This window comes from Mustela nivalis (genome assembly GCF_964662115.1).
Source record: "Mustela nivalis genome assembly, chromosome: 16".
NCBI classification, from domain to species: domain Eukaryota; kingdom Metazoa; phylum Chordata; class Mammalia; order Carnivora; family Mustelidae; genus Mustela; species Mustela nivalis.
Genome location: NC_139035.1, coordinates 63,672,351 through 63,682,854, shown reverse-complemented (window position 1 = coordinate 63,682,854; position 10,504 = coordinate 63,672,351). Strand labels below are relative to the sequence as shown.

At 60.8% G+C, this 10,504-nt stretch overlaps 2 protein-coding genes across 9 annotated transcripts; both read left to right on the top strand.

Annotated features, from left to right (window-relative positions):
* Window positions 1–19: 19 nt before the first annotated feature.
* On the top strand, window positions 20–6,117 carry USP21 (ubiquitin specific peptidase 21). The gene is made up of 13 exons (XM_082704256.1): window positions 20–261; window positions 1,070–1,690; window positions 2,467–2,526; window positions 2,684–2,804; window positions 3,015–3,126; window positions 3,337–3,492; window positions 3,966–4,030; window positions 4,264–4,367; window positions 4,555–4,641; window positions 4,937–5,015; window positions 5,207–5,314; window positions 5,423–5,537; window positions 5,741–6,117. The coding sequence occupies exons 2-13, from the start codon at window positions 1,091–1,093 to the stop codon at window positions 5,829–5,831; spliced, it is 1,698 nt and encodes a 565-aa protein (XP_082560382.1). The 5' UTR covers window positions 20–261; window positions 1,070–1,090; the 3' UTR covers window positions 5,832–6,117.
* Window positions 6,118–6,775: 658 nt separating this feature from the next.
* PPOX (protoporphyrinogen oxidase) lies at window positions 6,776–10,490 on the top strand. 8 transcript variants are annotated; one of them, XM_082704241.1, is made up of 13 exons: window positions 6,776–7,003; window positions 7,174–7,268; window positions 7,413–7,547; window positions 7,678–7,793; window positions 7,933–8,065; window positions 8,380–8,524; window positions 8,633–8,823; window positions 9,241–9,301; window positions 9,474–9,592; window positions 9,677–9,787; window positions 9,885–10,034; window positions 10,154–10,196; window positions 10,280–10,490. In XM_082704241.1, the coding sequence occupies exons 2-13, from the start codon at window positions 7,182–7,184 to the stop codon at window positions 10,420–10,422; spliced, it is 1,434 nt and encodes a 477-aa protein (XP_082560367.1). In that variant the 5' UTR covers window positions 6,776–7,003; window positions 7,174–7,181; the 3' UTR covers window positions 10,423–10,490. The 8 variants fall into 8 exon arrangements, with proteins under 8 accessions (XP_082560367.1, XP_082560366.1, XP_082560369.1 ...); XM_082704240.1 differs by having other exon boundaries at window positions 7,645–7,793; XM_082704243.1 differs by having other exon boundaries at window positions 6,781–7,003; window positions 7,662–7,793.
* Window positions 10,491–10,504: the final 14 nt, after the last annotated feature.

Below are 10,504 nucleotides of genomic sequence, written 5' to 3'. Positions count from 1 at the left end.
TCACGCAAGCGCCGTGGAAGCAGGTGGGTGGATTTCGAGTGTGGGTGCGCAGGCGCTGTGAGAGGCGGTGAAGCCGGTGGCCGGTGGTCGGGCGGGACCAACAAAGATGGCGGCGGCCCCTGCGGCGGGAGAGATCTGGGCAACAGCTGCGGCTAAAGCTGCAGCCCGGCCCTCGGGGGGGCTGCACGGGGGTAGTAGGGGGTGGCCCTGAGCTGGGGCTTGGCCCCGGCTGGCCTCCCCCGCCGCCTCACCGGGGGACAGGTACGGGCCGGGGCGCTATGGCGGGGTGGGGGGGGGCGCGGGAAGACTGTTCCGGACCCGAGAGGACGCCCTCCGCAAAGGCAGGGCGCGGGGGGCTCAGCAGGCCTGGGGGACCTGGGCTGGAGGGACAGCATCCATGGACCGCAGGGAATACGCCGCTGGACCCCGTAGCCAATCAGCGGCCTCGGCCTTTCTGCCCTCGAGGGGGGCGGACCCGGCTGAAGCCCTGCTGTGGTGGGAGAGGTGCGGAGATTAGGGTCGCGGCGTCGTTCGTCCTCCCTCCCCGCCACTGCCCCTGAGCCCCGACACCTCGCTGGAGCCTCAGGGGTGGGGGATGGAGTGATTCGCAAGTCACTCATTTAGTCGGCTTCATTTGCAGTCCGGAGGGAAAGGGGTTTGAGGGTGGAATGCTGTCTTTGGGTTGTTTTCCTTACATCCACACCCTCATTTGTCCAGAGAGTCTAAGTGACCCAGGGCACATCCCACTTGATTAGCCAGGCGTGGGGGCCCTTGGCATGAGCGTTTAGATCTTAAAGACAGCCGAGATAGAGACTAATATTGGCTTTTCAGTAAAGCTGTATTCTGCAGGTAGGGCCTGAGGAATTTAGAAAGAATCAAAGCGGTGGGCTGCTATCATTCATTCATTTACTCGAAGGATACAAAGTATCGACTTTGTGTCACACACTGTGCTAGATAGTGGGGGTAGGTAGACGTGGTACCTGCCTGCAGTGTATGCAGAAGCTAGTGTGGTAATGTAGGTTCCCTCCTCCCTCCACACTCAAATGCTGACCCTCTCTTCTCCTCCCAGGTCCAGCCTGTGGTGTCCACAATGCCCCAGGCCTCTGAGCACCGCCTGGGCCGGACCCGAGAGCCACCTGTTAATGTCCAGCCCCGAGTGGGGTCCAAGCTACCATTTGCCCCGAGGGCCCGAAGCAAGGAGCGCCGAAACCCAGCCCCTGGGCCGAACCCCATGTTAAGACCTCTGCCTCCCCGGCCAGGTCCCCCTGAGGAACGGCTCAAGAAACTGGAGCTGGGACGGGGACGGACCTCAGGCCCTCGTCCCAGAGGACCCCTTCGGGCAGATCATGGAGTTCCCCTGCCTGGCTCACCACCCCCAGCTGTGGCTCTGCCTCTCCCTTCCAGGACCAACCTAGCTCGTTCCAAGTCTGTGAGCAGTGGGGACTTGCGTCCTATGGGGATTGCCTTGGGAGGGCATCGTGGCACTGGAGAACTAGGGGCTGCACTGAGCCGCTTGGCGCTCCGGCCTGAACCTCCCACCCTGAGACGTAGCGCCTCTCTCCGCCGCCTCGGGGGCTTTCCTGGTCCCCCCACCTTGCTCAGTATACGGACGGAGCCCCCTACTGCCCATGGCTCCTTCCACGTCATATCTGCCCGGCCCTCTGAGTCTTTCTACTCCGATGACAAAATGGTGAGGACTTGCCAGCACACGTGGCCTTCCATGCTCATGTTCCTCTGTGCCTCCAGCTTTCTTGCCATCACCTGACTTTCTTTTCCCTCTTTTCCCCCAAGTTCCGATCTCAATCCCTCATTACAGCAGCTTGGACTCTCCACTCCCTCACTTAAGTACCCTCGAGCTTCCGAGACCTTTTTCGGGTTTTCTGCGACTCCCCAGTGTGGTGTGCCATTTCGATCCCCAGGGCATTAACCCAACCATTTGGAATTCTTCTCCGGGTCCCCAGGCCCTTACTCTCCCTTGCTTCACCTTCTCTCCCAGGATGCTGCCTAGGCCTAATTGATCTCTGGAGCTGAAGAGGGGCGGGCTCAGAACATCTGAGTTAGCGTGGTGGCCCATTTCTGAGCTAAGTGAGCTAGGTGGATTGCAGTTGGAGCCATCAGGAGAGGGTTCAGGAAGGGGCCACGGGGGCGGGAGGGGGCTTTGGGGGAAGCAAGGTGGGTGTGGGGAACAGCTGGGCGGCCATGCCTGTGCTCGGGGAGCTCCCCCAGGAGCTACAGCGCCGGTTGGCTGGGCAGAGGAGTAGGTGGGGAACAGGTGGGACAGCCATGGCCGAGTCCGTGGTACACTCAGCTGTGATGGGCTTACTGCTCATGGCCAGTGAGGTAGGGAGCCGCCAAGAGCCCCGTGAGGTACAGGAGGGTGGGAAAGCAGTGGGCAGCGTACTGTTGAAAGGTTCAAGTGCCGGGTGGGATATGTGGGAACCTGCTGACTCGCCTTTGACCTTCCAGGCTCATCACACGCTGCTTCTGGGCTCCGGTCATGTTGGCCTCCGAAATCTGGGGAACACGGTGAGAGCCATCCTCCTGTCTGTCAGTGAAATGGTGCGGGGGGTGTGGCGCTGACCTGGGGAAGGAGAGAGCTGAAGCTCTTGGAGGCTTCCTGTCCCTGGTCAGCAGAAATAATGGCAGTGGGTCTCCTCCCCTCCTCCCCCTCTCCCCCCCCCAGTGCTTCCTGAACGCAGTGCTACAGTGTCTGAGCAGCACTCGGCCTCTGCGGGACTTCTGTCTGCGAAGGGACTTCCGGCAAGAGGTGCCTGGAGGGGGTCGAGCCCAAGAGCTCACTGAAGGTGCGGCAGCTGCTCCTGCTCCCACCTTTCCAGTCCTCTCCAGCCTCCGGGACCATCTGCCAATCATGGCAACCCCATCCCTCAAATCTGGCGGCTGTATCTGGTTGTGCTGGTGCCGCTTCCCTGGGAGGTTGTTTTCTACCCTCTGAGCCTCCCTGGGCTTGCCTCTTCCAGTCAGTGACCTCTGTTTCCCCACACCCACCCCAACAGCCTTTGCGGATGTGATCGGTGCCCTGTGGCACCCTGACTCGTGTGAAGCTGTGAATCCTACTCGATTCCGAGCGGTCTTCCAGAAATACGTCCCCTCCTTCTCTGGATACAGGTGGGAGAGCTGGAGGGTATGCCGTTTCTCTCTGGCCACGTCTGGGGCTCAGGCCAAGCAGGGGCCCTGGCAGCATGGCGCGGGACCTTCAGATGTTCTCCGTCCAGGAGAGGGGGACCAATGTCTGAGCATGAGACTGTCTTTGGACAGGGGATGTGGGGAAGGAGGGGAGGACGGTGTCAGTTGCCCACACCCTGTTTCTGGCTGTAGCCAGCAGGATGCCCAAGAGTTCCTGAAGCTTCTCATGGAGCGGCTACACCTGGAAATCAACCGGCGGGGCCGCCGGGCTCCGCCCATCCTGGCCAGCAGTCCTGCTCCCTCTCAGCCCCGCCGAGGAGGAGCTCTGCTGGAAGAACCTGAGCTGAGGTAAGGTCGCTCTTCCCGGTAGTTGCTCCTCAGCATGCCTCGCTTAGGGAACTGAGCTCGTCAAGCCTGAGGATTTGGGGTTCATAGAAACACTCAGCTTAGGAAGTGGTTTGAGAAGCAGTGCCGAAGTAGCTGGGAAAGGAGGCCGAAGGGGGTAGATGGGGTCAGGGGATAGGGTACGGATGTCCCTGGGCCAAGGGAGAGGGGATAGCAACTTTACAGCCAGGAGTATAGAGAGTTTAAAGCCCAGGGAAGTCAGCTGCTCTTTCCTTGTTCCTTCCTTTTCCTCTTCCCTTGGATTCCCCCCAAAAGTCTTCTGAAGCATCACTCCTTTGAGACTTCTCAGAAATGTCGAGAAGGAGCTAGAGTACGGGTGGGGTGCAGGACTGTGTGGGTCATTTCCGTGGTGCCTGGGGTGCCCAGGGATCCCCTTTTCTCACTGGGTGCTCTCCACGTCCCTTAATCTGTGCTAGTGATGACGACCGAGCCAACCTAATGTGGAAGCGTTACCTGGAGAGAGAAGACAGCAAGATTGTGGGTACGGAGCGGGCACGGTCAGTGTGGCAGGTCGTGGGCTTGGGAGAAGAATTGACACCGCAGGGGCGTGGGGACAGGCTAGATGTTGGAAGTGTGGACGGGGTGAGGGGTTTGTTAGGAGAGCCGGCGCTGGGAAAGGAAGGGTTGGGCTGAGGGCTGGGAAGAGATGGGAACCCAAGGAAGCATCTCGGGCACCTCACAGTGACTGTTTCTCTCGCCTCTTCACTTGTCTAGACCTGTTTGTGGGCCAGTTGAAAAGTTGTCTCAAGTGCCAGGCCTGTGGGTATCGCTCCACGACCTTCGAGGTTTTTTGTGACCTGTCCCTGCCCATCCCCAAGGTGGGATTCCAGAGGATTCCAGGGGTGGATGGGACATGGGTTCTGGGACCCTTCCCTACCCACCCCCAGAGCGTGGGAGGGAGCCCGGTGGGTCTCCGAAGTAGAACCGTAGCCTGGATTGATTGAGAAGAGTTGGAGACGGAAATTCAGAACATACTGACCTTTCATTCCCGTTTCCCTGCCTCAGAAAGGATTTGCCGGGGGCAAGGTGTCTCTGCGGGATTGTTTCAGCCTTTTCACCAAGGAAGAAGAGCTAGAGTCAGAGAATGCTCCAGTATGTGGGGTTTCACAAGGGACGCAGTAAGGGTGGGAGACCTTGCGGGGGGGGGGGGCGGAGGGGCTAAGGATGGAAGGGGTCACATGATGCTTTGGTATAGGGAATCGTATTTATAGGTCTGGGCTTGTGCTGGAGTCTCAGGTATGTCCTAATACTCCTCAGGCCGAGGGGAGTAGCCCAGAGGATACAGGAGTCACGGGGAGGTCAGTGAATTTGTACGTGAGTCAGGGAGTCAGAAAAGCCAGTTGAGGAAAGGAGCAGATTAACGTGACATTATTTGACATTTCTTCAGGTGTGTGACCGATGTCGGCAGAAAACACGAAGTACCAAAAAGTTGACAGTACAAAGATTCCCCCGAATCCTTGTGCTCCGTATCCTAATCCTCAAATTCTTCCTTCTCCCATCTGTATTCCCCCCCCCCCCCCCCGCATGTTCCATTTGGGAGTTGACTTTTTTCCTACCACACCCGGGGTGTGTTCCCAGAGGGGAGTGGACAGGATTCAAGACCGTAGGCCCCTTCAGAGGCCCTCTGCCTCCCAAATGCTCCTTAACTAGGGCTTAGATCTTAATCGATTTTCTGCCTCCCGAGGCTCCATCAAGAAAAGTTCAGTAGGTGTGGATTTCCCGCTGCAGCGACTGAGCCTGGGGGACTTTGCCAGTGACAAAGCTGGTGAGTCTGGAAGGGAGGGACCTGAAGAGCTCCCCTGAAGGGGAGGGGGTGGGGGCCTGGGCCCTAGCACGGTGCAATTCTGCAATTCTTTGGCCTCCAAACCCCCAGGAAGCCCTGTCTATCAGCTGTATGCCCTCTGCAACCACTCGGGCAGCGTCCACTACGGCCACTACACAGCTCTGTGTCGGTGCCAGACTGGTTGGCATGTCTACAATGACTCTCGGTGAGAATAGCCTCCCACGCCATCCCCGCCCCATTCCCATTGCAGCTCGCACACTTTGCCCTAATCTGCAGCAGCCCTGGGACAGCAGAATGCCTGGGGGCCCAGATGCTGGGGGAATGATCTGCCGGGGAGGTGGGGATCCACGGGTACGAGGGGGTCCACGGCAGTGATCCCAACCCCCACCCCGTCTGCCTTCTCCCCAGCGTCTCCCCTGTCAGTGAAAACCAGGTGGCGTCCAGTGAGGGCTACGTTCTGTTCTACCAACTGATGCAGGAGCCACCCCGGTGCCTGTGACACCCCCCCACCCCCGAAGCCCTGGCACCTGTGAAACCCGTTCAACACCCTTAAGCTCCAGGCTCCCCATTTACCTCAGAGACGTCTATTTTTGTGTCTTTTTAACCGGGGAGGGGGGAGGCGGTGGTTGTAGCGCCCATTATTTTTTTTATTAAAAAGTACCCTTCCACCTGGAGGCTCCCTTGTCTCCCAGCCCCGTGTACAGAGCTCCCAGGCCCCTGCCCGTGTACAGCCCCCAGCCCCTCCACAATCTCACTTTTTGTGAATAAATTTATTAAGAAAAAATAATGTCCTTTTCTGTATTTGTGCTTAGGGGGTGGAACTGGGCCCAGTTGGGGGCGCCCCCGGCGCCGGGGGGATGTGGGGGGCGTGCCGGACCCGGACGCGCGGGCGCCGACGTTTGCCCGAGCAGCGAAGGTCTGTGTCGGGGAGGGGTGGGGGGAAGAGGGAAGGCGAAGCTGGCGAAGCTGCGGGGAAGCCGGTGCGAGCACTGGGGCGCCGGGTTCTGCCTGGAAGGGGGCTGTCCCCGGAGGGCGAGGCACCGAGGACCCCTGTTGACAAACACGCGGCACGTTGCCGGGCGGCCCCGGCTCCCGTAGGCCCGGGCTGTTGCTAACATCAAGGAGCTGTTTACGGCGCCGCCTCCCCACGGAGCAGCCCCAGCGACTCTATCTGCTCTCCCTGCACCCCGCGCTCGCGGGGCCTCCCCCAGGGCCGTCACCCTCCCCGGGCCTGGGAAGCCGGCGGCGGGGCCCGCGGACCCGGCTCCAGCCCGCGCCGCCGCAGCCCTAGGGGCGGGCAGAGGCTGGCCGGGAGCCTTCCCCGGGCTGGCGCCGAAGCAGTTAAGCGTGGCTCCCGGCCTCCGCGGGGTGGGCGGAGCCGCCGCCAGCTCTGTGCTTTCATTGGCTGGCGCGATCCGGGGACTCCTGGGGACCACCAATCCGGAGGCGGGGGATCTCGGGGACCGCGGGGCGGAGCGGACGCCAAGTTCGAGGGTCCGAAGGGGGCTGGCGGAGCGGCGGCCTCCGACCGGCGGGCCGGGGGCGGGGGGCCCGTGGCACCCCGAGCCCTGCGCCCGCAGATAGCGTGGGCGGTGCCCTTATCCGCCTCCCCGGCGAGCGCCTGCCGAGGGCCCGGAGGCCTCTTTCTCCGGTTGCCTTTGCCTCTCGTGGGTGAGTCCTGGGCCCTGGGCGGGACCTCAGTGGCCCCTTCTCGTCCGCCGGCTCCGCCGTAGCTGCCCCCGAGGCGGTGAGTGGCAGGGGTGGAACGTGGGACCTGCGCGGGGGCTTCTGCAGAGCAGAGTGCCCCCCGGTCAACCTGTCCGATCGCCGCTCTCCCCTAGGCTTCCCAATGGGCCGGACCGTGGTCGTGCTAGGCGGTGGCATCAGCGGCTTGGCCGCCAGTTACCACCTGAGCCGGGCCCCCTGTCCCCCCAAGGTGAGTGCCCCATCGCTCCAGAGGGACCCCCTTTACTACTCTTTTCCCGTTTCCGGCTGAAGGGAGGGCGCCACGTCTTCCCTTGCGTACCCTTCACCCCGCGGCTATAGGCCTTGCGGCGTGTCTCCCCCCTCCCGTCCGCAGGTGGTCCTGGTGGAGGGCAGCGAGCGTCTGGGAGGCTGGATCCGCTCGGTCCGAGGGCCAGGTGATGCCGTCTTTGAACTGGGACCTCGAGGAATTCGGCCTGCGGGAGCCGTGGGAGCCCGGACCCTGCTCCTGGTGAGAGGACGATGGAATGCCCAGGAGGGCGTGCAGAGGGGCCGTCACCAGAGGACAGACTTGGGAGGAAGTGCTGGTGGGCCAGTCCCTTCCTTAGTTTCTCCTCTTCCTGAGGGTGTATGGAGAGCAGGTTTCTGAGCTTGGCTTGGACTCAGAAGTGTTGCCTGTCCGGGGAGACCACCCAGCTGCCCAGAACAGGTTCCTGTATGTAGGTGGTGCCCTGCATGCGCTGCCCTCTGGCCTCAGGTAACGCTGTCACCTCCTTGCTGCCCCTCGACCTTGGTCGCATCCTCTCACCCCTTCCACTTCCCCACCTCCCAGTCTGTCAGCCCTCCCAGCAAGAGGAGCCACACGAACGGAAATGACTGTGCCTTCCTCAGTGCAGGGGGCTCTTCCGCCCTTCACCTCCCTTCTCCAAACCTCTGTTTTGGGCTGGGCTGAAGGAGTTGACCACGCCCAGGGGCAAAGACCCTGATGAGACTGTGCACAGTTTTGCCCAGCGCCGCCTTGGACCCGAGGTAACACGGACCAGAGGCCCCCAAATCCCTTTCCTGCTAAACAGCAGCAGAGCCCCCTACTCAGACCTTCCACCTAGGGACCTTTCTGTGTCATTTGGGAATATTCTCTCCTTCTCTTCACACCCAGTAGTCCCCAGAACTCAGCGCTGAGAGTGAATGCCTCCACTTCCCTCCTGGTTTTCCGTTATAGTGGGACTGCTCCCCTCCTCGCCCCCAGTCCTGTCCCACCTCCAGTCCCTACTTTGCAGGGACAGTGGGAGGTCCTCTCTGTGGCTTCTCTTCCTTGGCCTCTCAATCCCAGTCTCGTCCTCAAGGTGGCGTCTCTAGCCATGGACAGTCTCTGCCGAGGAGTGTTTGCCGGCAACAGCCGGGAGCTCAGCATCAGGTCCTGCTTTCCCAGTCTCTTCCAAGCTGAGCAAACCCATCGTTCCGTTTTACTGGGGCTGCTGCTGGGGGCAGGTGAGTGGGGGTTGGTTTAAGGGGTGACGATATTAAGGACCACCGGAGTAAGGGACTGGAGGCCAGGGATGCTGTTTTAATGATCCTTCTTTCCCTCCTGCTCTGCAGGGCGGAGCCCCCAGCCAGACTCGGCACTCATTCGCCAGGCTCGAGCAGAGCGCTGGAGCCAGTGGTCACTGCGGGGAGGGCTGGAGACGTTGCCCCAGGCCCTTAACACCCACCTGACTAGTAGGGGCGTCACTGTTCTCAAAGGCCAGCCTGTCTGTGGGCTCAGCCTCCAGGCAGAAGGGCGCTGGAAGGTAGGAGAGCCCCCCGGTGTGTAATGTGTGTGTTTAAGTCTCCATCTTTGCCTAAATGGCCAGGGTTGTTAGGACTTGCTCATTGTTTTCTTGCCTTAGATCCTGTATGAACATGGGCTATCCTAGGGTCTTAGGCCTTATTAGTGGGCATTTCTCCAAGACCTGTTTGATCCAAGCCTGGGGAGGAGTGCTGTTGGAGAGCGGCTTAGACAGGGGAAGGGACAGCCCAGCTCCCCTGCACATCTCAGGGGCCACACTGGCTTCTGTGTGGCCCACTGCCTAGAGTGACAGCAGTGCGGGCTCTGGGCTGACTTCATCCTGGAGCGCACTTAGTCTCTCCTGCCAGTTTGGTGCCTGGGAATCTGAGAAGAAATTCCCATTATGTCTGCGTCTCACACACGTTTTTCATCCTGTCAGGTGTCCCTAGGGGACGGCAGTCTGGAGGCAGACCACGTGATTAGCGCTGTTCCGGCTTCAGGTAATGGGATCGCCCCCGTCCCCAGCCAGAATGTGGCTAAGTGTAGCTTCCTGGGCCACCAGGACCACGCCGTGCCCGACCTGGTCGTCTCTGTGAGCGTCTGATCGCAGGGAGCGTCGGTGAGCCCGCCGGGCGCGCCTCCTGAAACAGGCCTCTGGCTGCTCTCCCCTAGTGCTCAGCGGGCTGCTCCCTGCCCAGGCCGCACCTCTGGCCCGTGCCCTGCGTGCCATCACTGCCGTGTCCGTGGCTGTGGTGAACCTCCAGTACCGAGGAGCTCGTCTACCTGTGCAGGTACGCGTGGCACAGACCAGCGAGAGCCGCCGTGTGGGGCCACTGGGCACCTTCCTTCCTGACCGGGTCTCTTCCTTCCTCCAGGGATTTGGACATTTGGTGCCATCCTGCGAAGACCCAGGCGTCTTGGGAATCGTGTATGACTCCATTGCTTTTCCTGAGCAGGATGGGAGCCCCCCAGGCCTCCGAGTGACTGTGAGCAGTGGCAGATTTGCTTAGCAGGAGTTTCCAGAGGGCTCCTCTGGGCCCAGTAGGTAAGGCCAGGCTGGTCAGTGCCACATTCTCTCCCTAGGTGATGCTGGGAGGGTCCTGGTTACAGACACTGGAAGCCAGGGGCTCCGTCTTATCTCAGGAGCTGTTCCAGCAGCAGGCACAGCAGGCAGCTGCCGCCCAGTTAGGACTGAAGGAGCCCCCGAGTCACTGCTTGGTCCACCTGCACAAGGTAAGCGAGGAAGTGCCACTCAGCTCCCACTGAAGGCAGGGACGGTGTATCTGTTGCTATCTCCTCAAGCTTGGCCATCAGCAACAAAAATTTCCCTGTATCCTCTCTTCTCTCCCCAGAACTGCATCCCCCAGTATACACTAGGCCACTGGCAAAAACTGGGTGAGTTGGGAAAGCAGCTGTGCTGAGGAGGGCAAGGAAACCAGACCCCCAGTGCTAACAGTCCCGTCATCTTTTCCTTCCAGAGGCAGCGACCCAGTTCCTGGCTTCTCAGAGGCTGCCCCTGACTCTGGCTGGAGCCTCCTATGACGGGGTTGCTGTCAATGACTGTATAGAGAGCGGACGCCAGGCAGCAGCCCGGGCCCTGGGCTCAGAACCTAACAGCTGATCCCCCCCTCCTCCTGGCCATGCTGGCGGCACCTCTTTACCCACGAAAATAAAAGTTGCTGGAGCTTGGCTGGATCTGGTTG

Coding starts and splice junctions, on each gene's coding strand:
- USP21 (XM_082704256.1), top strand. CDS start 1,091: ATGCCCCAGGCCTCTGAGCACCGCCTGGGCCGGACCCGAGAGCCACCT. Junction 1,691..2,466: donor TCTACTCCGATGACAAAATG/GTGAGGACTTGC, acceptor TTGACCTTCCAG/GCTCATCACACGCTGCTTCT. Junction 2,527..2,683: donor TCCGAAATCTGGGGAACACG/GTGAGAGCCATC, acceptor TCCCCCCCCCAG/TGCTTCCTGAACGCAGTGCT.
- PPOX (XM_082704240.1), top strand. CDS start 7,182: ATGGGCCGGACCGTGGTCGTGCTAGGCGGTGGCATCAGCGGCTTGGCC. Junction 7,269..7,412: donor GGGCCCCCTGTCCCCCCAAG/GTGAGTGCCCCA, acceptor TCCCGTCCGCAG/GTGGTCCTGGTGGAGGGCAG. Junction 9,302..9,473: donor TAGCGCTGTTCCGGCTTCAG/GTAATGGGATCG, acceptor GCTCTCCCCTAG/TGCTCAGCGGGCTGCTCCCT.